The sequence below is a fragment of the Humulus lupulus genome, chromosome 1 (assembly GCF_963169125.1).
Source record: "Humulus lupulus chromosome 1, drHumLupu1.1, whole genome shotgun sequence".
Taxonomy (NCBI): domain Eukaryota; kingdom Viridiplantae; phylum Streptophyta; class Magnoliopsida; order Rosales; family Cannabaceae; genus Humulus; species Humulus lupulus.
Window position 1 is genome coordinate 26827607 of NC_084793.1, and position 27374 is coordinate 26854980.

The window sequence follows — 27374 nt, forward strand, 5'->3', positions numbered from 1 at the left end:
GGAATAATATAATGAGGTTAATGACCAATAGAAAGTAGAATATCATGATTATAATAACTGGATGGATTTGAATTGGTTAATGGACCAAATTCTCCTTGGGAAAGGGGACCCTTATCAAAATCAAAAGCAAATTAATAAGTGGTTAATAGATAGAGACAGAAAACATAATTATACAGTGGTAATTATTAATTGTGGTTCTCAATTTGGTCAACCGAACTGGTGTAAATGTTGCATTATAATTTCCCACAAAAATATACAATAGTTAATTTTTTTTATATATATATATCCACCTATAAATTTATAAAGAGATACAGATGAGGGTGTAAATAAAAAAACAAAAAAACAAAAATCATGAAATGCCCCTTTGGCTTCATAAGATCACGATAATTAAGGATAACTGTTTGGCTCTTAACCCCAAAGGATTTTCTCTCTCAATTATTTGGTTCTTATCACTTATAAGATAATATTGTAAACTAGAATCAAATCACTTCTTCTGATCCTTCTTAATTAAATAAATAATTTGTTTTACACTATTATATACTCTGACTAGATCTCCTTTTCTGTTTTAATTAATTTATATATAATTATAAATAATTGCAAGGAACAGAGGACCAAGCTACTCTTTGTTTTTTACATTTTAATTAGTAGAATTCCTCTATGTAGCTCTATAATTTTATCACCATTGGGATTGATACATTATTTTAATTACCACCATCTGACATCATATATATATTTATAGTATATGGTCAACCACAACAATTAATCAACAAGTGTCATAAAATGGATTATATTCTAGCTGATCAATATGAGGAGTATGAAATTTCCTCAGTCGATTGTCGACCCCAACTATGCATTTTTCATTATTGATAATATTATAATTATAAATATATTTTTTAATTTTTTCTTTTCTACATTAATATAGAATCTCTGAGACTCTGACTCTCTACCCTCAGCCATTTAAACCTCTGTTTCTAACACTATATACAGAGTGTTTGTCAACCATAACCAAATATCTCACAATCCAAGAAATTAAAATCGCACGCGTAGATTCTAATTTGGGGAACTATTCTTTTTCCTTAGAAAAACAAGGTAAGCATGCATGTCAATTATACCTAATACATTTCCTTAATATGAGCTCCAACACATATTTATATAGCACAATATACATAGGTATATGATAGCTCAATAGATATACACGTTTTTTGTCGTAGATTTTATATTGCAATAAGCATTGTTTGGCTAATTAATACTAAAATTATAACATTAACATGTATTTTAATTTCAGCTGTCATATCAACTTAATAAAAAATATGCTTAGTTTCCATGTTCTACCTCCCCTTATATTGGGTATATATGTATGGAAAGTTTAGTGTATATTTTTTTAATTCTTTATAAAAATAACTTCTTCTTGTTTTGCAAAATATTATTTCAAAAGAATATAACTTTGCAAACTAGCATTAAAAAGTTCTAATTTCACCAATTACTCTATATTTGTATTTTACATTCTTAGTAATTCAAATTATATTATTATGAATACATAAAATCTAAAACAACCAATGATTCATCTTCTTTTCGACCGTTACCTTTTCCACAATGGTGTCCAAACTAGGTTTCCAACCCCTGCCGGAGAACTGCCTGCTCAAATATTCCGGCGTCTCCTCCGAACTCTCCGGCAGAACAAAACTTTCCAACGGAACATACTTCGTCTTCTCTTCACCGATTTCGATCTTCTTCTCCTTCTTCGGCACCAAAACCCCAAGCGATGCGCCATAATCCACCGGGCAACTCCTCGCAAACAGAGGCAAAAACTTCACCGAATAACGAGTTCTCAGAACCGAGTTGGCAACGAGAAGAACTCGGTGGATTTCGTCGGAAGAAAGAGCCGCCGTCTTCCCTCGCTTGATCGGAACCATCATGTATATTTTCTTGGTCTCGAGCTTCTTGTCCGCCGGTAACGCCGCCGGACGTTTTCCAGTGACGGCGGATTGGAACTCGACCACCGCATGTTGAGGGTGTTCCAACATGAGCTCCGCCGCCGTGATGGGTTTTTCGAAGTCGTGAACCGAACCATCCCATAGAATAACTTTCCCATGACATGGTGGCTTTTGTGACATAGAATTTCCCATCAAATTTTTCTTAACAAAACCTATATAATATAAGAAGAAGAAAATCTTATAAGACCGTATGTGTATATATATATATACCTATATATATATGTTAGTAGTGAAAAATATGATTAAACAGGCAGAAGTAGGATTTGTTAAACCGCTCCATCTTTGGTGAGTTTAACTAATTTTCATGTGTCTCGTTTTTGGGGTCGTTGAGTTTGGAGGTGGATTTGGTCTCACCGTTTTGACTAGCTCTCTTTAGTTACAATTCTACTATGGCTACTATACTACGTACTTGAATAAACATATATATATGATAATTGAACTTCTTGATCGTACGGTTGTTGATTCGTCTACCAAGTTTTCAGGTTACTAATTTTAAGAAAAAGGAAAAAAGGTCATGAACCGTTCAACTATAACTAGTTATAACTATGTAGTATAATAGTTATTTTATTTAATATGTAAGTAGTACGTAACGTAATGGTTTACTAATATTTGATATTGTAAACAATAAGCATGCTGTTTTATGTAAACATTCTGGAAGATGTTCTTCATATATAAAAACGAATATTAAAAAATAGTGTTAATTATATTTGCACTTCAACGTTTTATAGAGACACTCTATCTATGATTAATAAAAAATTAAATCAAACATTTTTTTAAAAAAAAATTATGCATTACCTTATTTATTTTTTCATCTTTTCTTACATATCCTTAAAAAAAATAAAAATACAAAATATGTATAATATATGGCAGACAAAAAAAAAAAAAAAATATATATATATATATAAGAAGATATAAAAGTAAAAACTAGAAATCTCTTTTATATAATAAGTGTATAGTTAAAGAAATTTTTAGTTTTAACCGTTTGTTTTGTTAACTTTAATGGAATATTTTAAATATTTAACAGAATATAACTTTAAAAATAACTTAAAAATAGATATTTATCAATTATATCAATATAAATTTAAATATTATAAAATATCCTTATTATAAATATATATAAAACAAAATTAGATATTTAATAACTATATTAATATAAATTTAAATGTTATAAAATATTATTATGATAATAATATATAATCCTATTTTTTTTATTAATTATATTAATATGAATTCAAATATTATAAAATATTATTATAATAATATTTAATACTTATATCAGTATAAATTTAAATATTATTATAATAATATATAATACATCATCTTAATTTTTATTAAAAAAAGTTATCAAACAAGATTAGATATTTAATAACTATACTAATATAAATTTAAATGTTATAAAATATTATTATTATAATAATATTTAATACAAAACTAGATATTTAATACTTATATCAATATAATTTTAAATATTATAAAGTATTATTATAATAATAATATATAATGTATAATCTTAATTTTTTTTTAAAAAAATTATCATTTAAGTTTAAAAAGTTTATTATATTATACATATATATTTAAAAAAAATCATAAACAGTGTTTTGGTTTAATTTTTCATTAATGATATGTTTATGCAATTTTTTTATATATAATATTATTTATTTATTTAAAATATTTATATGATAATGATACAAATTTAATAAATATAATTAATAAATTATATAAATAAAACTACACAAACATTACTTGTATATATATACATTTATTTATCTTGAAAATTATATAAAGATAACATGAAAAACTTGTAGAAAAAAACAATAGCATTAGAATTTTTATTTCATATATAGTGTTTTCGAAATACAACACCACTCTAAAAATTAAAAAAGAAATATTACACGTCATATTCAATGTTTGAATTGGCAGCATAGGAAGAGAACAATCTTATAAATTTATAATGATGATAAGGGTATTTAATATTTAATTATTTTGTGATGATTAACTAAGCTCTTGATATATTATATTACATATACTTAGGAAAAGTCTTGATTAATTATTTTTATTTCACTTTGGATGGAAACTTACTCTTCTATATATATATATATGAGCATAAAAGTGTAAACATAACACAATTATAAATGTTTGGAACAGACGAAGAAAGTGCCTTTAACTTTAATATTCTTATAAGAAATTGTAGCGTGTAATGATCATTACGATAGAACTAATTAAAGCATGAAAGCCACAGGTTAACTCCTCTGACTAATTATTATTACATTTATATATATACATGGTTGGTATTTTATTTTATTTTTTTAATTTCAACCAACGTTTGGCAGGTTAAAGCTGAAGACTAGGTAAAAAACAAAATTAATATGATATAAAATAACTAATTATTAAATTTTAATGATGAGGCTTTTTTGGGGTTACTTTGAGGTTGGATAAATGATGTTCGAACTGTTAATCTTTCTTCAAATAATGTTAATCTTAATTGGTTCTTGTTTTTTTTCTTGAATCCCTTTTGTAGTTAAATTATTATCTTATGTGAGAGCATTTTGCCCACGTAATTATTATTTTTCTTTTATATGTGTTTACTGAAACAATATAAGTTAAATGTATGAATGTATACTGTGAAAGAAACGTCTAATGAATTAGCAAAAGATGTTGAGTTGCAGAAGGGATATTGAAACGCACGTTTCACTAAAGGACAAAATCGAACCATGGGTCCTGCGAAGTCGAAAAGAGAAAATATATCAAAGAATTTTTTTTGTAAAACTTGTATTTTTGTTTTTACTCCTTCGATGCTACAGTAAAGGATATTACATATTTATACATGTTATAGGAATAATCTAGAATAGTTACAGAGGACAATACGTGTCCAGACAATTCCCAAAGATTGTGGAAAAGCCACTATCCGTGTAGTACCGTGAGAATATTGTTAGAATTTTTAATACACTCAAATAACATGAATAAACAATAATCTCCAACACATAATCCAAAATTATGTTATTATAAATGCATATATGAGAAATCCTAAATCATAATTCTATAGATCCTTTGCTAAATTAAAGAAGAAGACTAACACAAGAGCGGAAGCACTAACCTGAGGCCATTGTTGGAGATTGCATAGAGGGTTTAGATCTTCGTATATAATATGTATCTCTATGAGATAATAGTTTCTCTTTTCTTTTCTGTTAATGGGATGACAGACAGAATAGAATGATACATATATATAGGGGACTACAACCCTAATTTATAATTAGTGATTTCCAATTTTGCCCATTATAAAATTAAAAATTCACTTTCCTATTTCTACATATTAAATCCATGACACTTTAATACCCTATGATATTTATAACATAATTGGTCATTTAATTTTATATCACACTTTATAATAGCATTATACATTATACATATGTGCCCATAAAATAGGATTTTAATCCAACAATCTTCCACTTGGGCAACATATGTTTCCTTATAAATGTACAACCTTATGAGCTCAAAATTTGCTATCATATAAAGGTATTCTTTAACAATCTCGTCCATCAACCATATCCATATAGGATCAAAGCGGTATTTGTCATATTAATCATGACTAAACCCATCAATGGTCACATATACAAATATAGTCAAATGACATAGATCAATCATGAATGCGTAGCATGGAAATTACATGCAATGTGAACCAAACATGCCTATTTCCAACTGGTCCTCCTTAAACTTTACTGAGGTCAGAATAACAAAAAACAGAGTGAATGAACTGAAAAACTTAATTTCTGATCAGAAAATAACCAAATACATAAATGTCTGAAATAAACATAAAGCAAATAAAATACAAACTCCCACCAAATCATGATATCCTCAAACAATACCACACCCATATGAGCAATGTGCTCATGAAATACCTTGGGTGGTAATCCTTTTGTGAGCGGATCCGCTATAATGGAGTGTGTCCCAATGTGCTCTATGGATATTTGTCCACTTTGCACTATTTATTTCACAACTAGGAACTTTATGTCAATATGCTTTGACTTGGATGAGCTCCTGTTGTTGTTGGAATACAATACTGCTGAATTATTGTCACAAAATAACTTGAGTGGACTTTCTACATTCTCCAAAATGCGCAGCACAGTGACAAAGTTTCGCAGCCATATTCCATGATTCGATGCCTCATAGCATGCTACAAATTCTGCTGCCATAATGGAAGAAGCTACAAGTGTCTGTTTGACACTTTTCCAAGAAATAGCTCCTCCAGCTAACATGTAAATATAGTCTGATGTAGACTTTCTGCTATCTTGGCACCCAGCAAAATCAGAATCAAAATACCCTACGACCTCCAAACGATCTGATTTCTTATGTGTGAGCATGTAACCTTTTGTTCTCTGAAGATACCTCATAACCCTCTTGGCTGCTATCCAATGGTCCATACCAGGGTTGCTTAAATATCTGCCTAACATTCCAACAATGTACGCAATATCCGGACGCGTACAAACTTGAGCATACATCAGACTCCCAACAGTTGATGCATAGGGAATCTTTTGCATTTCCTGAATTTCAAGGTTACTTTTAGGGCACTGACTAAGACTGAATTTGTCTCCTTTAGCAACAGGGGTATCACCTGGTCTACAATCTTGCATGCCAAATCTTTTGAGTACTTTATCGATATAGCTCTTTTGTGATAATCCAAGAATACCTCGAGAACGATCTCGATGTATCTGAATTGCTAATACAAAAGAGGCGTCCCCAAGATCTTTCATCTCAAAATGCTTAGATAGAAATCTCTTGGTTTTGTGCAATAAGCCTATATCATTAGTGGCAAGCAATATGTCATCGACATATAGAACCAGGAATATATACTTACTCCCACTGAACTTGTGATATACACAATCATCAACAACATTCATCTCAAAACCGAATGAGATAATTACTTGGTGAAATTTTTGATACCATTGACGAGAAGCTTGCTTGAGTCCATAGATGGATTTTGTCAATTTGCGAACCATATTCTTTGGGTCTCCCGACACAAAGTTTTCTGGTTGCACCATATAAATTGTCTCGTCAATGTCTCCATTGAGAAATGCAGTTTTAACATCCATCTGATGTAGCTCAAGATCAAGGTGAGCAACAAGTGCCATTAGTATTCTAAAAGAGTCTTTCGATGAAACTGGAGAGAAAGTCTCTGTATAATCAATGCCTTCTTTCTGAGTATAGCCTTTAGCTACAAGACGCGCTTTATACCTCTCCACATTACCATTTGCATCCCTCTTGGTTTTAAATATCCATTTACAACCAATTGGTTTTGCACCGTCTGGTAATGGGACAAGTTCCCAAACTTTATTGTCTTGCATAGACTTATACTCTTCTTTCATGGCATCAATCCACTTTTGAGAGTTAGAACTTTTAATGGCCTGATGAAAATTGATTGGATCATCTTCCATCATTCCATTGTCATCCTCATGTTCTTGAAGAAATACAACATAATCATTTGAAATGGCATTTCTTCTTTCTCTTGTGGACCTTCTTAATGGCTCTGGTTCTTGAGGTTGTTGAGTTTGTTCTTCTGAAACAATTACCTCATCTTGATTTGGGGGTTGTTCAACATTGTCTTGTTGAGGTCCTGGATTCATTTCTTGAACAATGACAGGTGTAGAAGCCTGAACATTGTCAAAAATGATAGTAGGAATTGAGTTTGAACTCAATTCCTCCTCAAAAGCAATGTCTCTAACCTTATTTCTCCCCCCAAACTCAACATCCTCAAAAAATGTTGCAGTTCCCATCTCAAAAATATTTTTAATTGTGGGATCATAAAACTTATAGCCCCTAGATCGCTCAGAATAACCAATAAAGTAGCTGCTCACTGTTTTGGAGTCCAATTTTTGTTCATGTGGCTTATAAGGCCTTGCCTCAGCTGGACATCCCCAAATGTGAAAGTGTTTTAGATTAGGCTTTCGACCTGTCCAAAGCTCATAAGGTGTTTTTGCAACTGCTTTAGTTGGTACTCTATTCAGAATGTAAGCTGCTGTCTTTAATGCTTCTCCCCAGAGGGACTCAGGTAAGGTAGAATAAGCAATCATACTTCTTACCATATCCTTAAGAGTCCTATTGCATCTTTCAGCAACACCATTCATGCTAGGTGATCCTGGCATGGTGTACTATGGGACAATACCGCATTCCTCTAGGAATTTAGCAAACGGTCCTGGACGTTGTTCGCCTGAGCCATCATATCTACCGTAGTACTCACCACCACGATCAGATCTTACATTTTTAATCCTTTTGTTGAGTTGATTCTCAACTTCAGCTTTATAAGCTTTGAACACATCCAGAGACTGGGAATTTTCATGAATGAGATAAAGGTACCCATAACGTGAGTAATCGTCTATGAATGATATGAAATATTGTTGACCATTCCATGATGCTGTAGGGAATGACCCACAAATATCTATATGAATCAATTCTAAGACATCTGAAGATCTGTTGGCACCTAATCTCTTAGTTTTGGTCTATTTTCCCTTGATACAATTGACACAAACATCAAAGTCTGTGAAGTCAAGAGATTCTAAAATGCCATCAGACACAAGGCGCTCAACTCTACCTTTTGAGATATGACCTAAGCGCTTATGCCATAATGACGCTGAATTGTCCTTATTTAATTTGCGTTTAGTACCACGTGATTCCACATGCAAGGTTTCATTATAGGATGCAATTGTTTCTAGCAAAGAAAGGCTGTCATAAGCATTCAAGTAACCAGTTCCAATAACATTTGAATTTAAAGACAAATTAAACTGATTGTTTCCAAAAGAACAAGAATATCCAAATTTGTCCAACAAAGAAACAGAAATTAAATTCCGTCTAAAAGACGGTACAACAAAAGTGTCTTTCAAATCCAAATAAAAACCAGTTCCTAACAACAACCTAAAATGCCCAATTGCTTCCACTTCCACCGATTTTCCATCGCCCACGAAGATGTGTCTTTCACCATCACTTGGCTTTCGGAAGCTCAGGCAACCCTGCATAGAAACACTTATGTGAGTAGAAGCACCAGAATCTATCCACCAAGTGTTCATAGGTACTGAAGCTAAATTAACCTCAGAACAGACCAAAGTAAGAATCATACCTTTCTTTGCACGCCATGCGTGATACTTGGCACAATCTTTCTTCACATGTCCAGGCTTGTTGCAAAAGTAACAACCTTCTGAATCCTTCTGTTGTTTCTTTTGGGCTGGACCCTTAGCAGCTTCATTCTCAGATTTCCTTTTCTTGCCCTTATCCTTAGAGGCAGTGGCCAAGTGAGCACTTTCAGTTTTGTCCTTTTTTAACCTTTCTTCCTCTTGCACACAGTGAGAAATGAGTTCATTGAGAGTCCATTTCTCCTTTTGACAATTATAACTAATTTTAAATTGGTTAAACTGTGCAGGAAGCGTTAACAAAACCATAAGCACAAGCACATCATCAGAAAGCTCGATCTTAAGAGTCTTAAGTCTTGAGACAATATGATGCATTTCCATAATGTACTCCCTTACATTTCCTTGACCCTTATACTTCATGGTCATCAAAGAACCTAGAAGTGTTGTCATTTCAACCTTATCGTTTTTAGCAAAACGTTCCTCAATTTGTTCAAGGAAATTCTTGGCCTTATTAATCCCTTCAGATTCTGTGCCCCAAAAGGCTTCTGGAATGCTGTGTTTCATAATCATTAAACTCATGCGATTTGAACGATCCTACCTCTCAAAATCCGTTTTCTCATCACGGGTGCTTTCCTTAGTGAGAGGTGCAGGTTGTTCATCCCTTAATGCATGGTCTAAATCCATAAATCCCAGAACTATAAGTAAGTTTCTTTTCCAATCCTTGAAATTGGTCCCATTAAGCATAGGAATAGAATTAATATTAGCAGATATTGAGGCAGCAGAAGATGAACTAGCTGAATATAGAACAAAAAAAAACAAGCTCACATCAGTTTGCATAATCAAACAATAAATTCAAAATTTGGTTAATCTCATCTCAAGATACCAAGCACAACATTAATATTAAGTCTTTGGACAATAATATTAACTGTAAGCAATACTCTTGTTGTAGCAATCAAACATTGACAATAAATTATGTCAAACAATAAATCAATCTTTGGACTGACATATTGCTCACACAAAATGCCTTATAATTGTCACATATTTATCACCACAGGTATGCATGAAACTATTAACTTTCCTTTGGGCCAGTTAATAAATGCATAAATTACATACACACAATTATCTTAATATTTTAATTAAATTAATCTACACAAAAGAGATCACTTTGGTGATATTTTGTTTCAATTAATTAATTTAAAATATTAAATATTCTTTATAAAATCTAAAACCAAAACCAAATTTAAATTTAATTGTTACTGTATTATTATTATTATTATAAATATAATAGTTTCGTTTATAATAATAATAATAAAACAAAAAATCAATACTTTAGTCTGTCCTCGACCGACTTCATCGACGAATGACTCAACTCCATCTCTCGTGGAGGAACAAATCTGTGAGCCTTGCAAGCTCAGGAAAACAATAGCCCAGCCCACACACAAACAATGATTTATATATATATATATATAAACAATGTTGACAACGGAATATAACAAATCTGATAATTATGTATATATATATATATTAAACAATGATTTATATATAATCTCATAAAAAAACAAACTTTATATGAGATGAATATATATATATCACGAAGCCAACGTGATGAGAGAATAGAAACAATCATCTATTAAACAATTATATATATATATATATAGTCACAAAATAATGAAACCTGAGACTTAAAGTTGAAGCCTATTTACAATATACTATCATAATTTTTAATGGCACATAGCAGCACAAAAGTATTCAATTAATTTATATGTGCATATTATATCCAAACATAAAAATATGCACATAAATATGATCAAGAATAACAAAAACAACAATATTATCTGATAATCAAAACCCTAATTTTATAAAAGCCCCAAATTTATATGAACAAAATCATCAAATCTTCAATAAATTCAGCAAAGATGGCTCTGATACCACTTGTTAGAATTTCTAATACACTAAAATAACATGAATAAACAATAATCTCCAACACATAATCCAAAATCATGTCATTATAAATGCATATATGAGAAATCCTAAATCATAATTCTATAGATCCTTTGCTAAATTAAAGAAGAAGACTAACACAAGAGCGGAAGCACTAACTTGAGGCCATTGTTAGAGATTGCATAGAGGGTTTAGATCTTCCTATATAATATGTATCTCTATGAGATAATAGTTTCTCTTTTCTTTTCTATTAATGGGATGATAGACAGAATAGAATGATACATATATATAGGGGACCACAACCCTAATTTATAATTAGTGATTTCCAATTTTGCCCATTATAAAATTAAAAATTCACTTTCCTGTTTCTACACATTAAATCCATGACACTTTAATACCCTATGATATTTATAACATAATTGGTCACTTAATTTTATATCACACTTTATAATAGCATTATACATTATACATATGTGCCCATAAAATAAGATTTTAATCCAACAAATATTCCCTCAAGCTAAGTTGTGGTGAGGTGACTACGACTAACTTGTTCTTTAATTGATTGAATTTCTGAATGGTAAGAGGCTTGGTGAGTATATATGCTACTTGCTGGTCTGTTGGTATATATCTAATTTCCACTTCTCTGTTTTGAACTTTTTCAAGGACGTCAATCTCCACATGCTTGGTTATGGAGTGGAAAATTGGATTAGATGCTAACTGTTTGGCACCAGAGTTATCACACCAATTACTACAGGACTTGATGATGCTATTCCCAACTCAGAAAGAATTGATTTAATCCACGACACTTCTGTGGCTGCTTGAGCTATAGCTCGGTATTCGGCTTCAGTGCTCGACCGAGCTACGGATCTTTGTTTCTTCGAACTCCACGCTATTAAGTTCCCCCAAGATATATGCAGTAATCGGTTGTTGATTTCCCATCGTCTAATGAGCTAGCCCAACCAGAGTCACTGTAACCCTCAATGTTTAGTTGTTTTGTTGGAGCAAATAGAAGTCCTTGACCCAATGTTCCCTTCAAATATCTAAGTATACGCTTGCAAGCGGTCCACTGCAACGTGGTTGGTGAATGCATGAACTAGTTCAATTTGTTTATGACATAAGCGATGGTGTTAGATATTGTAGAGCTTCTAAGATACTAGTCCTGTGCTCAGTTGGTTGATCAAATAGGGCACTGTCATTGATGGAGAGATTGTCACTTTGATTTATTGGTGTAGCACATGGTTTGACATCAATCATTTGAGTCTTTTTGAGTCATTCGATAGTATATTTTGTTTGAGATAAATGAATACTGAATGGCCCCCTCAATGTTTCCTACCCAAGAAAATAAGCAAGATGCCATGGATGTTTCAAGGAAAATTTAGTGTCCAGTAGTTGAATGACATGTTGAACAACATCATAATGGCTGCCCGTGATGAATATGTCATCGACATACATTTGAAGGAGAACCAAGTGGTCGTTATTCTTTTGAATGAACAAGAAATTGTCTGATTTAGAATCATGAAATTCAATGGTAAGTAAGAAGTGCCGAAAATTGTCATACGCTGTAGACCATAAGGGGATCGATTGAGTTTGCATACGGCAGTTGGTCTTTGAGGGTCAATAAAGCCTTCGATGCATGAATACTTGTTCGTCTATGGTTTCGTTGAGGAGCACATTGTTCACGTCGATTTGTTGAATTGGCCAATTATGTGTGGCTGCTAATGTGAGAAATATGCGAATGGTTGGTGCCTTTACCAACAACCTGAATGTCTCCACAAAGTCAATTCCCGGAACTTGTTGAAATCCTTTGGCAACTAGGCGTGCTTTGAACCTGTCAATTTCTTCGTTTGGTTTTTGTTTGATGCGAAATATCCATTTGTTGTGGACAATATGTTAGGAAACTTATACAAGATCTTTATTTATTTTCATGTAGATCTAATATTAAACAAGTTAATATAAGACAACCTAGAACATATTTCTAAAATTGAATTCCAAGAGAAATAATGATAATAATACTTACATTATACGCAGCAGAATAATAGAATCTTTCCTTCAGTTTCTCTAACCCTTGTATTCTTTCCGTCGTAGAGTATTACTAAGAAACTGAACTAATCTTCAATTTTTTCCATATCCAAGAAGAGAAAATAACAATAAGGCTTAGAAAATGACACATGTTTAGAGAGAATTTAAAACTTATTAGAAACTTGTGTTTCAGAAATATGATTTTATCTCTCACTTAACACTCATTTTATAGACTTAATTAGGTCATTTAATGTAATTAAAAAATCAATAAAATAATAGATAATATCAGCCCTAGGTCAAAATTATCATGGGCTTTAGGCCCGTGAAATTTCTCATTTGATTATAAGCCTGTTGGACTTAAAATCAAGACCTGTATTATTTTCTATTGATTTAATTAATTAAATAATTATTTAAATCCTTTATCAAATTAATTATTTATAATTTGAACCTTGATTTAAACTTATTTATTAATTTAGATACAAAATTATCTTAATTAATAAATCTGCCCTAATTTCTCTTTTCTTCTCAAAATTACATAACTCTGTGAAACTATCCAAAATTGACCTGGTCAAATTTGATAATTCTAATTGATAATTAAATCAATTAATTGAGACTATCTAGATAATTTTATCCAAGGTACAGTGGGGACCATGGGCCTATGAAATCAAGCTCCAATAAGTTATTATAAATCTAACAAATAAATTTACTAACTTATTAATTCCTCGTGACTCCACTAAAGACTCGGAATTGCACTCTTGAATTCATAGAACGCTCTATAAACAATATAGATATGTTATTAATTATCCATTGTTACAACCATAATTGTCACTCAATCCTCTATAAATGGTCTACAATGAGATGAAACTAAAATACCGTTTTACCCCTCATTGTATTTGATCCTTAAAACACTTAGTTCCTTGTAAATGATATTTCAGTAAACTAATATTAATTACTGAAATGAAACCTTTATCATTTAGCAACTTGAACCAAACTAAAAGGAAACCATCATTTCACTTCTTCTTCAGAAGCTATAGATGTTCATATCTATGATTAATACTCCCACTCAATTATACTACCGAGTTCCCAAGATGTAAGTATGTGCTATTCCGTAGGGTAAGCTGGTAACAAATAAGTTAAAGAACTCAAATAATACAATTAGTTAGAATACTAACCACTCAGAATTGAGATTGAATTGATCTATGGTCAACTATATGATATGACTAGAATAGATAATAACGGTATGTTCACTTGTCTTATTTACTGTCAATATCGGTCCTGTCCAATGTAACAAATACATCCGATCTTATCTACTTTGCTAATGTTTTGGAAAGAACATAACACTGTAATGTGTAAGTAGATCATATCGTAGATTGGAAAGTCAGTGTAAATCATGTGCACTGACTAATCTTAGGACTAACTTATATTTGAACATATAATCATATTTATATTCCAGTGTGATTACGTCACTATAAATATGATTAGATATATGCTTGGGATTTAATAGATGTTTATATTAAACAAATAATCATGAAAATAAAACATGTGAGCAAAGTGATTGACCAAGTCAAAAAACAATTTCTATTATTTTATTGATAATAAATGAGATTACAAAGAAATTGAGTTTTAATTAGGGCATAAAACCCAAAAAAACTCCCACTTGCACTAATTAAAACTAATGCCTTAATTCTACTAATTCCATTTCCTTGATATGTTTATCAAATATAGATTCTGGTAGTGTCTTTGTAAACGGATCCGCAAGATTGTCTTCAGATGCAATCTTCATAACCTTCACATCTCCCCTGGCCATATATTCTTGAATAATGTGATACTTCCTTTCTATATGCTTACTGCACTTGTGACTACGAGGTTCTTTCGAGTTGGCTATCGCTCCTGTATTGTCACAAAACAACACTAGCGGTTTATCCATTTTTGGAATAACACCAAGATCCGAATATAATTTCTTTAGCTAGATTTCTGGAATAACACCAATATTCGAATAGAACTTCTTTAGCCAAACTATTTCCGTTGCTGCTTCTGACGCGGCTATGTACTCAGCCTCCATGGTGGAATCTGAGATTGCAGACTGCTTTATGCTTCTCCATATCACAACTCCACCCCAAGAGTAAACACCATTCCAGAAGTAGACTTCCTGTCATCGACATCAGTCTGAAAATCTTAATCGGTGTAGCCTATAAGGTTCAGAACACCACCCTTGTAGACTAACATATAATCCCTTGTCCTCCTTAAATACTTCAGGATATGCTTCACTGCTATCCAATGTTCCGGTCCTGGGTTTGACTGATACCCGCTCACTACTCCCACTGCATAGCAGATATCTGGTCTAGTACACAACATAGCATACATCAGACTTCCAACTGCAGATGCGTAAGGTACTTTTCTCATTCCATCTTCCTCTTCAGAAGTCTGGGGAGACTGCTTCTTTGACAGATGAATTCCATGGCGGGACAGTAAACGTCCTTTCTTGGTATTTGTCATTGAGAATCGTTCAAGTACTTTATCAATGTAAGCTGTTTGAGATAGAGCTAAGAGTCTGTTCTTTCTATCCCCAATGATCTGTATACCTAGAACATAACTTGCTTCACCCAAATCCTTCCTTTGGAATTGAGTGCTCAGCCAATTCTTCACATCTGACAAATTCTAAACATTGTTTTCAATGAGTCATATATCATCTACATAAAGAACCAGAAATACCACTATTTGATTTCCCTTCAATTGGTAAACACAAGGCTCATCAATATTTTGTTCAAAGCCATAGGTTTTTATTATTTCATCAAACCTTTGATTCCAGGAACGAGAAGCTTGCTTAAGTCCATAAATGGACCTATTAAACTTGAAAATTTTTCTTTCTTGTCCAGCTACTTTAAATCCTTCTGGCTAATCCATATAAATGACTTCGTCAAGCTTTCCATTAAGAAAAGTTGTCTTGGCGTGAATTTTCCATATCTCATAATCGAGAGTGGCTGCTATGGATAAGAGGATGCGTATGGACTTGAACATGGCTACCGGACTAAAAGTTTCCTCATAGTCCACGCCTTCTCTTTGGGTATAACCCTTTGCCACTAATCAAGCTTTATAAGTCTCGATATTTCCATCAACACCTTGTTTCTTCTTGTAGATCCACTTGCACCAAATGACCCTAAAGTCACTAGGTGCTTCCACAAGATCCCAGACGGAATTTGAGTACATGGACTCCATTTCCTGTTTCATGGCTTCCAGCCATAGTTCCTTTTCAGGGCTAGCCATTGCCTGTTTGAAAGACAACTAATCATCATCACTAGTTTCACCAACAACCATATTGGTTTCACCATCCAAACCATAGCGAACTGGGTTCCTAGAAACCCTCCCACAACGACGAGGCTCCGCGACTGTTTGCTCAGGAACAATGGTACTTTCTTCATTTAAATCGACTTGTGTTGGTTGGACATGAAGAGTGGGAATTTCATCATCAACTCGCGTTGATGACGATGGAACATTGGTTGGATTCAATTCTTTAATTATCTCCTCTAAAACTACTTTACTATGTGGTTTGAACTTTCTATTCTTAATGACTATAGAAAAGTCCGCTCCGAGTACCTTTAGGATAGCCAACAAACACGCAAACTTCAGTTCGTGGTTCTAGCTTTCCCTCCTTTTTCCTTAGGACGTGGGCGAGACACCCCAGATTCTATAATGGCGTAAACTAGGTTCACGACCATTCCAGCATTTTAAATGTGTTTTGGGGATTGATTTAGATGGAACGACATTGAGAATGTCGATCGCGGTTTCAATTGCATGTATCTAACCATTTCCAATAAAGTTCTATTCCGATGTTCCGCTACACCATTTTGTTGCGGAGTACTTGGGGCAGTATGTTGTAATAAAATAACAAGTTCAGTTAAATGATCCCAAGTTCATATCGCAAGATCTTTAACGTTTTACCTAATTGGTTCTGAGCCATCGCTAGGAATTCCTGAAACTTTGAAAATATTTCTGATTTCCTATGCATTACGTAAAGACATGAGTATCTAGAGTAATCATCAATGAAAGTGACGAAATACTCAAAGCCACCCCTGGCTTGTACATTCAAAGGTCCACAAACATCTGAATGCACAAGTCCAAGTGGTTCTTTAGCCCTATCACCATTTGCAGAGAATGGACGCTTGGTCAGTGCCTTCTAGACAAGATTCACAAACAAGTAATTCACCTAAGGTGAGTTCCCTCAAAGGCCCATCCTTTGTAAGTCTTTGAATTCTATTATAGGCAATGTGGCCTAGTCTCAAATGCCATAAATACGTCATGTTGTCGTGATCGGTCTTTTGACATTTATTGGTCCTAGGTTTAGCTACTTTGATTAAATCATTGTTAAGAGCGAGGGGTTCGTTAGGTTGTAGAATATAACGCCTGTTTTCTAAACATGCAATACACAATTGTGATCCATTGAAAGAAATATATATATTAGAACTTGTGAAAGTCATAACAAATTGTTCTAATTGCAACATGGAAACTGAAATTAAATTTCTACTAAAATCCAGAATAAAAAATACATCATTGAAAACACAAAATCTATTTCCAAACTTCATACGAGCTCTTCCTCTAGCTTGGACCGCAACAAACGCTTTATTCTCAACTCTAAGCTTTAAGTCGCCTTCATCCACTTTCTCCCACGATTCAAGAAGCTATAAATAGTTGCAAACATGGTTGGTAGATCCAGAATCAATATTCCAAACAGATTTATCATTCTCAAAAACACATGTTTCCAAGATAAATGAACTATAATCATTACCATTGTTTTTTGTTGCTTGAAACTTAGGGCAATCTCGTTTCTAATGCCCATTCTCTTTGTAGTGAAAGCACTTATCTTTACCTTTTTGTTTTTCTTGTTCTTCCCCTTAGGCGTCTGTGCATTAGGTTGTGCACTCGTCTTTGCAGCCTTTGCAGGCTTCGGGTTGTTGGTTTGGGTTAGCTTCAGCCTTAGCTGGATTAGCAGCAACAACAATAGTCTAATTTTCTCCTCCTTTACTAGGTCCACCCATGATAGGCTCAAAATCTGAAGCTCGTTCATGAGCTGCGTCAGACCATAGCTGAGTTGATCACGAACGTGCGGACATGGCACCATCCGAGCATTGACCTTGCCATCACGAACGTGCGTAGACGGTGCTCGTTCTGGGGATTCCTCATTCATGACGAACTCGGAGTTGTCACCAATCAACACAATGTTGATGTTCTGCTTCCATTTAAGAAAGTTTTCTCCATATAAAGTTGAGAAAGGATGGAAGTAGACACAACCATACTTAAAACTACAATTTATCAATAAAATAGAAATCAATCACTTTTTCTCAATAAAACTCATATTCACACAAATTTCAAGAAATAACACAACATATACAAAAATTATGTAAGATGTGAGAAAAAATACCAAAATAATCATATCTCTATTTCTTTAGGTTTTTAACTAATCTATGATATCGTTGTCCGGGTTGGTGAGAGTAAAAAAATACCACTAGTAAAATAGAGTTGTAAACTCATTTAATAATGGACATCATTATTAACAACCTACTATTCGATCAAAATAAGAAAACAAAATCTCTTATTTTATTAGCTAGACCCATGGTTTCGATAATCATAGATTTAGTCCTAGTAGTCACCGTAGGGGTGAGTCTAATAGAATTTGACCTATAATTATCTATCTTTCGAAATTTAACATTTTCAAAATAATTAATGAACACCTTCCGTAGGGGACGAATCAAAGCGTCTCGAGGCCTCATTAAGCTATTGACCTTGTTAAACCAATGGTGAAGATCGAATATAATTCTTAAAAATAAGCTCATTATAAAATTAAAAATAGTATTTTTATTATTTATTTTTATAAAATTAATGACCATGGTTCTCCAAAAAATTGAAAATATTAAATTTTTAAAACCAAAGTCCTATAATTTCCTATTAATTCTAAAGTGTCACATTGAAACAAATTCAATTAATTTAGAATTAATTTGTTGCTAATCAATATTTATGTTTATCTAATATAATGAACCTATACAATTAAGTCCAACTCAGGTAAATGAGCCTTAACAATTGGGGTTGTATGGAGGAGGGCTGAGTCCCGTATGTCATTCTCACTACTAAGACCCCCTTACTTCCATACAAGGTCCAAAAGACAGGAATTTAAACATTCATTTTATTAATTGTTATTAATTGATTAGGCTCACTATAGTCATGCAAAGCAAATGAGCTTTCACAAGTGGAATCATCCACAAGAGAGGAATTTAAACTTTACATTTTTTAATGGGCCCAAATAAAACCTATCATTTTATGAATATTTTATTGGGAAAAAATCCATATGTCTAGCAAACATATGGGCCACTGTATGCATCTAAGCCCAATTGCAAAAATACCACATATAGTACAAACAGACATGTTATAATTGGATGACATAATCATGTTACTATATGAGTAAGTCTATAAATTTATGCAAAAATACCATAATTTATTTTATTTGCAAAATACTGCAGTCAATTATCTAGAATTTATCAAAACAATTCAAATTAATTAAATTTTTACAAAAAATAAGTCAATTTAAATGAAATTTATCAACAATTAACAATTATTAATTTAAATTTCATTTATCAACAATCAACTTGGTTTAGGTTAATTTGAAAAATATTAATTTAATTTAAATAAGATTTATCAACAATTAACCAAAGTTAATTTATGTCCCATTTTAAAAAAAATATTTTATTAATTGGTTGAAAAAAAATGATATTTTTCAAAATTTAATCAATTTTAAATTTCAAAATCAATATCTTACCTGTTTTTCAAAAAATATCTTGTGTTGTTACACCAATAAGTTAATATTTTAACTATTTTAAAAAAAATAAAATATTAATAGTTATAACAACCCTAAAATATCTCAAAACAATTAAACAAATTCAAATATCCATGAAAATATCTAACTAACAAATTTCAAATAATTTAAATATTAAAAACTATAGAATATGCATATATTTTTATTTTCAAATAAAGATTTAATAAAAATAACAAGTATTTAAAAGAAAATATCTTAAATATCTGATATCTTAATTATAATATTTTAACACATTAAAAGATTTAAAATTAAGTTAGTCTATTTTTAAATTTGAATTTGAATCTTTGTAGAAAATATCTAATTATTTAAAACTCAACCAACAAAAATATCTTATTTTTAAAAATATTTTTAAATGATAAAACAAATTTGATATTTTTGGCTTTGATTATAAATAATCAATTTTCACATTTTTATTTTCTTTAATTTAAAAAAAATTAAAAAAAAAAAAATCTGGTTGAACAGTTCACTGTGGCCGAGGTGTGGCTGCCGAGGGGTGCGTGCGGTGGCTAGGCGATGGGCACACTGATGCGCGCACAGGTGAGCAGCCATGCATAATTTCCGAAAAAAAATTGTGCAATTTTTTCAAACCAAAAATATTTTCTAATTAATTTTTACCATGTTTTATAGAAAAATAAATCATATATAAAAATTAATGGCATAGAAAACACAACAAAATAACCTTAAAATTGCTAATAGTCACATAAAATTCAATATACTTCATAAAATCAAGAAATACATCCAATTACTCAACACATCAAATAATTCCATTTTTAACATGTTCATGCATGAAAATAAAGATTACCAAAGGCTCTGAGGCCAGTTGTTAGGAAACTTATACATGATCTTTATTTTTTTTTTCATGTAGATCTAATATTAAACAAGTTAATATGAGACAACCTAGAACATATTTCTAAAATTGAATTCAAAGAGAAATAATGATAAGAATACTTACATTATACGTTGCAGAATAATAGAGTCATTCCTTCAGGATCTCTAACCCTTGTATTCTTTCTGTCACAGAGCATTACCAACAAGCTGAACTGATCTTCAATTTTCTTCACAACCTTCCAAAGTATCCTTAGAATCACCTAGACTAGAGTGAGAAATTTTCAACACATGAGATAGATAGAGAGAGAAGAAGAGAAAAGAACAATAAGGCTTAGAAAATGACTTATGTTTAGAGAGAATCTAAAACCTATCAGAAACTTCAGTTTCAGAAATCTGATTTCATCTCTCACTTAGCACTCATTTTATAGACTCAATTAGACCATTTAATTTAATTAAAAAATCAATAAAATAATAGATAATATCAGTCTTATGTCGAAATTATCATGGGCTTTAGGCTCGTGAAATTTCTCATTTGATTATAAGCCCGTTGGACTTAAAATCAAGGCATGTATTATTTTTAATTGATTTAATTAATTAAATAATTATTTAAATATTTTATCAAATTAATTATTTATAATTTGAACCTTGATTTAAACTTATTTATTAATTTAGATACCAATTTATCTTAATTAACAAATTTTTCCTAATTTATCTTTTCTTCTCAAAATTACATAACTCTGTGAAACTATCCAAAATTGACCTGGTCAACTTTGATAATTCTAATTGATAATAAAATCAATTAATTGAGACTATCTAGATGATTTTATCCAAGGTACAGTGGGGACCATGAGCCGATGAAATCAAGATCAAATAAGTTATCATAAATCTAACAAATAAATTTACTAACTTATTAATTCCTCGTGACTCCACTAACTTATTAATTCATAGAACACTCTATAAGAAATATAGATACATTATTAATTATCCATTGTTACAACCATAATTGTCACTCAATCCTCTATAGAGGGTCTACAATGAGATGAAACTAAAATACCGTTTTTCCCCTCATTGTATTTTATCCTTAATGTACTTAGTTCCTTGTAAATGATATTTCAATAAACTAATATTAATTACTGAAATGAGATCTCTATCATTTAGCACCTTGAACCAAACTAAAAGGAAACCATCATTTCACTTCTTCATTAGAAGCTATAGATGTTCATATCTATGATTAATACTCCCACTCAATTATACTATCGAGTTCCCAAGATGTAAGTATGGGCTAGTTCGTAGGGTAAACTGGTAACGAACAACTCAAAGAACTCAAATAATACAATCAGTTAGAATACTAACCACTAAGAATTAAGATTGAATTGGCCTATGGTCAACTATATGATATGACTAGAATAGATAATAACAATATGTTTACTTATCCTATCTACTGTCAATATCGGTCCTGTCCGATGTAACAAATTCATCCAATCTTATGTACTTTGCTAATGTTCTGGAAAGAATATAACACAGCAATGTGTAAGTAGATCATATCGTAGATTGACAAGTCATTGTAAATCATGTGCACTAACTAATCTTAGAACTAACTCATAATTGAACATATAATTTGTTATCCCTAAAAAATACGAGGATGACGTGGCGAATGAGAATGCGACACGTGACATCACAAATTAGAGAAAAAAAGACAAAGTATTGAGAAAAGACCGACGGGCAAAAAAGATAGGTCCGCACTACAACAATTTTTCTCAAATATTACATTAAAATATAACATAATTTTAGAAGTGCTATTGATACGGAGACAAGAAAAAAAGACACGGGAAAAAAAATTTAGGCGGCAAATGAAACACTTTTTGCCGCCTGAAATTGACAAAAGAGAACGGCAAATTGACAAAGGAGAACAGCGTGCCTCTCCCTCTCTCAAATCCCTAATCTTTACTAGCGTGCCTCTCCCTCTCTCAAATCCCTAATCTCTACCAGTCTTTCTCTAATTGCATTCAGTCTCAAATCCCTAATCCCTAATCCCTAATCTCTCAGTGCATTCAGTCTTTCTCTCATTCGCTCTCCCTTGCTCTTTCTCTCATTCGCTCTCTCACATTCTCTCGGCTTTCTAACCCTCGCGCCGTTGAACCACACCACAACCACACCCCTGCTGAAGCCTCCCTCACGCCGGTACTCACGCAACTGAAGCACACCACGACCACGCCCGTGCTGTAGTCGTTGAGTCTCTCGTCCCCCACTCTCTGTTTATCTCTCCCGCTGGCTTTGAGCAGGAACTGGAGACCTTCGTTTGTCTCTGTGAGGTATAATTTGTTTTTTTTTTTTTCAGATTTCAATTTAATATCAAAAAACCATTTTGAATATTATCAATATATATATATGCTTGTGTTGGAATAATTTTTTCGATTGGCATTTGGAATTTGATGCGATTTTATGCATGGATTATATATTTATCGAGTATTCACAATCCAGATTGATGTTTTGATATGGTGATTCACAAATTTGCAGGCCCTTCCAATTTACTTGGATAAAATGTTCAATCAGTATGTGGCTATAATTCTCTCTGTGACTTTTGTTCTATTTTTTGGAGAGGTATTTTATTTTTGTTCCATTAACTTTCATGCTTGGTTTAACAGTAAAGTGTCAATATTTTTGTTGGCTTATTATGATGGAAACTTGATATTCGTTTTTCTAAATCAGGTTATCCCACAAACTATATGCACTAGATATGGACTTGCAGTAGGTTCCAACTTTGTTTGGCTTGTTCGGATTTTGATGATAATTTGCTACCCAATTTCATACCCAATTGGAAAGGTACAATCTCCACTGGAAAGTTGATGTTTAAACATTTAAATGTGAACTTGGAATTTGCATTTATCAACCCTCTAATCTATACTATTTTAAATTGGTGTTTTAGTCATTGAATTTAAGTATTTTTTCAGTGGTTAAAAATAAATCATAAATGTAAAGCAAAACTGTGGAATCTAGTTGCAAAACGATGGATTCTTAATGATATCAGATTATAAGGGATTTATATCTATTTTTTGACTTGAGATATACACAATGCAGATTTTGGATTGGGTATTAGGACATAATGAAGCTTTATTTAGGCGAGCTCAGTTAAAAGTCCTTGTCTCCATCCACAGCCAAGAGGTAAAGTAAAGTTGTTGAGGATAATTAATATGCTCTTTAACTTAAGGAATAGCTTTACAAGTTGAAAATACGAATTATTGCTATCATCTACCACAGATATATCTTGGCATTAGTTCTGATTTCCTTATCTTGTCATAATAGGCCGGCAAGGGTGGTGAGCTTACACATGATGAGACAACAATTATTAGTGGGGCACTAGATTTAACTGAGAAGGTAAGGTCTTAACAGAAATATCATTATTCCTTACATTCATTTCCTTCTAATTTGCATGTATGCCAGCGATAGTATTATATCCAACTATTATATGAGGTGGACGTAAATCCTGGTGAATATGAAAGTTTATTTTACTTCTTCTACTTCTTTCTCTCTCTGAGTCTTTAGAACTATACCAAAGAGGCTAAAACTTATTTTTTTTAATTGTAATTTCATTTTGAAGTATAGCTATTTGAAACTCTGTGCTCATGCTAAATCTTTCTCTCTCTCGAGCTTGCTTATTCAATATTCTGTTTTAAAGTTGTTTGGATTTTTTTACTTTACTCCCCAGTCATCTTATCTTTTGGTTTAAAGAGCATTCTGAAACTTTTCTTGTCATTATAGTTTCATTTTGATGTATAATGATTTCACTCTTTATGCTCATACTGAAATTGTAACTTGAATATGCTAGTAAGCTTGCAATAATGTGTCATGATTAGAAAATCAGCATCTTACTTTCTTTCTATTATAAATTTTTTTAAATCTTAAAAAACAGACAGCTGAGGAGGCTATGACACCCATTGAATCAACGTTTTCCTTAGATGTCAATTCAAAGTTGGACTGGTGAGTTTTGGTCATGAATTCATTGTTCTTTCTTTCTGTCAATTGGATTTTACTAGTTTTCACAATTTTTGTTTACATGCTGTTTTTAGCTGATTTTCAAAGATTCAGTCACTCGACCTTAGAAACTATTTTTTTATAAAAGAAGAAAATATAGAAAGTTTTGTTGTTGTTGTAGTGATAGATTGTGTTAAAAGAAGGATATTTTAGCTGTGATATCAGTCCTAGGCTCCTAGCCTATCATCTTAGGAACACTATCCCAATTAGTTGCTGGCTTGTCAATGGTTCTGTAACCTTTTTACACAAAGTTTCACTGAGGATAGTTTGTACATTTTATTTTTATTTTCGCATACAGTGCTCTGGCATATCATAATGGCATGACCCATGTTTTACTGAAACATGTCTTATGCTGCAATTGAAATGTTAGGAATGTTTGAATCACATGACAGCTCAATGTGTTTTCTTGTCGTACAGTTATTTTCTGTTTTCTTAGCAGAAGTTTGTTGCAGAAAAAAATTATATTTTTTTATTGTATTTCTCATTTTTCTCCTCTTTTTATTCAATAACATAGGGAGGCTATGGGAAAAGTTCTTGCTTGGGGGCATGGTCGAGTTCCTGTCTATTCTGGGAATCCGAAGAACGTTATTGGACTACTTCTGGTGGGTGCTAGAATAGTATAATGTGAATGTTTAGAAGAAGTTTGTATACTAGATGCATTTTAAATTTGACTTATCAAAGGAACTAACAGCGGGCAACATACTTTGTACTCTGCTCTTTAACTTGTTCAATTCTGCTTATTGTTAGGTGAAAAGTCTTCTTACTGTACGACCTGAAACAGAGACTCCAGTCAGTGCCGTTTCCATCCGGAGAATACCACGGTTTGCTTAACTCTTCAATTACTAATTTTTATTTTTCAGAAAATACATTCAGTCAGAGTATCCAGTGTTGATTTGTATGTTGTATACTCAGAGTTCCTGCCGATATGCCACTGTACGATATATTAAACGAGTTTCAGAAGGGCAGCAGTCATATGGCAGCTGTGGTGAAGACTAAAGGGAAAAGCAAGCTATTTCTATATGCATATTTATATTATTTAGGCTTCTTTGTTTGATGCTTTTGATAATTAATATGGTTTTTTTAAGAGTTACTATAAGCACTTATCAATGTTTTGGTAAAAGATGAAAGTATCTTTAGAATGGGTCCATTATTAAGAGTTGATCATTTATGCGCTAATTTCATATAATATAAATATTCAACTGATTGCTTTTTGACACAGTGGTAATATAATATTTTGTATTGATTGCTTCAATGCTTTTAGCCAGGTCTTAATGAGAAATTAAAATGCATAAAGCAACATTCAATGTTGGAAGTTTCTTTGATTAATATTCAGGTTCAAGGTATTTGAGCTTTCTTACATGGGTTTCTTTATTTATGTATATATTAATCAACTAATGCCTTAAGGTCTTTCTAAGCAGTTGGAAAGAGCAACAACAGAAATAGAAAACTAATTCAGAATACAGAGCATAAAAAACAACCAGATGCACATAAAACAGAAAGGAAAAAATGGCAACAGGTCTTCACACGTGATTATATTTTATCTAATTTACTTTGGAGTTTTATCTTCATATATAGCTATTTGATGATTTGTTTATTAATTCTTCTATTAACTTTCATTCAATTTTTGGTCTCTTATTTATAGGTTAGGAAATCAATCAAAGAGACTGCCTTAATTCTCTCTAATGATGATGTTGATGGTGGCAGGGCTTGGCAAGGCGAGGTGTAGGCTCGATGGTATGTATCTCTTCTAACCAGTGATCAAGCTTGGCATTTTTTTAAGGTGCAACCTGTTGGCATAATCCTTTTTGTTGCTATCATGACTACACAAGGCATGATTCTATAGCTTGATTTCTTATAAGTTTTCACCATGTCATTTTAGCTTGCGATGAGTATTTCCATCTGTTATGGTGTATTCAATATTTTCATCTGTTTTATGTTAATTTTGTTTGTTTGTAGGGTCTACTTTTGTTTACAAAAAGTAACTTTTTTTTCTTTGGTTGTCTTTCCAAATATAAATTCCCATTAGGACATTGCATATTATATCAAGGCAGATGCATAGAAATTTTAAAGAGCAGTTACTATGAATTAAGTGTGGTGCGATTATTATTTGGTTGTTATGCTAGTCACTTGTCCCTCCTTAGTGACTCTCATTGTCTATTTTGCCATTTCTGTCCTATTTTTTCTTAAGTTTTCTTAGTTCTTTATGCTCTGATGTTGTTCTATTTTGATGTATTCGTTTCATGTATAGGTATTATATATATACAAGGATATATGTACATCTGTTTGTGTCTCCAGATTTAGTTCTTTCCCTCTCACCCACGATCTCATTCTCTCTCTTTCTTTCTCTGTTGTTGCAGATGTTAGCATGGAGGTGGGACTGTGGGGATGGTGTTGTAACAGCGGGGACTTCAATGCGACTAGGGTACCGTTGGCGTGAAGAAAATGGTTTATTTTGATTACATCCCCACTTATCTAAAAGGGTAATGGCGATTTTTTATTCTTAGGCATCATCTTTGATTATTTTTTATAATAATTATTATATATTAAAATAACTCATGAGTTTGAAGAAAAATAATACAGTTT

The 27374-nt window shown here is 32.1% G+C and overlaps 2 protein-coding genes and 1 long non-coding RNA gene across 3 annotated transcripts; 2 read left to right on the forward strand and 1 right to left on the reverse strand.

Moving 5' to 3' along the window:
* Window positions 1-1423: 1423 nt before the first annotated feature.
* Window positions 1424-2499, reverse strand: LOC133819363 (uncharacterized). The gene has a single exon (XM_062252621.1). It carries the CDS (start codon window positions 2124-2126, stop codon window positions 1545-1547), a length of 582 nt encoding a protein of 193 aa, XP_062108605.1. The 5' UTR covers window positions 2127-2499; the 3' UTR covers window positions 1424-1544.
* Window positions 2500-20444: 17945 nt separating this feature from the next.
* On the forward strand, window positions 20445-25845 carry LOC133803760 (DUF21 domain-containing protein At4g14240-like). Its single transcript, XM_062241901.1, has 9 exons — window positions 20445-20468; window positions 23277-23360; window positions 23469-23582; window positions 23838-23921; window positions 24063-24134; window positions 24670-24737; window positions 25306-25393; window positions 25539-25612; window positions 25704-25845. The coding sequence occupies exons 1-9, from the start codon at window positions 20445-20447 to the stop codon at window positions 25843-25845; spliced, it is 750 nt and encodes a 249-aa protein (XP_062097885.1).
* A 160-nt stretch (window positions 25846-26005) lies between these two features.
* Window positions 26006-27250, forward strand: LOC133819432 (uncharacterized). Its single transcript, XR_009886343.1, has 3 exons — window positions 26006-26131; window positions 26434-26525; window positions 27156-27250. It is a non-coding gene; the product is annotated as an uncharacterized LOC133819432 (long non-coding RNA).
* Window positions 27251-27374: the final 124 nt, after the last annotated feature.

What these genes read in the sequence shown, in the direction of transcription:
- LOC133803760 (XM_062241901.1), top strand. Translation starts at nt 20,445, where the DNA reads ATGGGCACACTGATGCGCGCACAG. An exon ending in TTGTTCTATTTTTTGGAGAG is followed by an intron (nt 23,361 to 23,468) that starts GTATTTTATTTT and finishes TTTCTAAATCAG; the next exon opens with GTTATCCCACAAACTATATG. An exon ending in ACGTTATTGGACTACTTCTG is followed by an intron (nt 25,394 to 25,538) that starts GTGGGTGCTAGA and finishes GCTTATTGTTAG; the next exon opens with GTGAAAAGTCTTCTTACTGT.
- LOC133819363 (XM_062252621.1), bottom strand. Translation starts at nt 2,126, where the DNA reads ATGGGAAATTCTATGTCACAAAAGCCACCATGTCATGGGAAAGTTATT.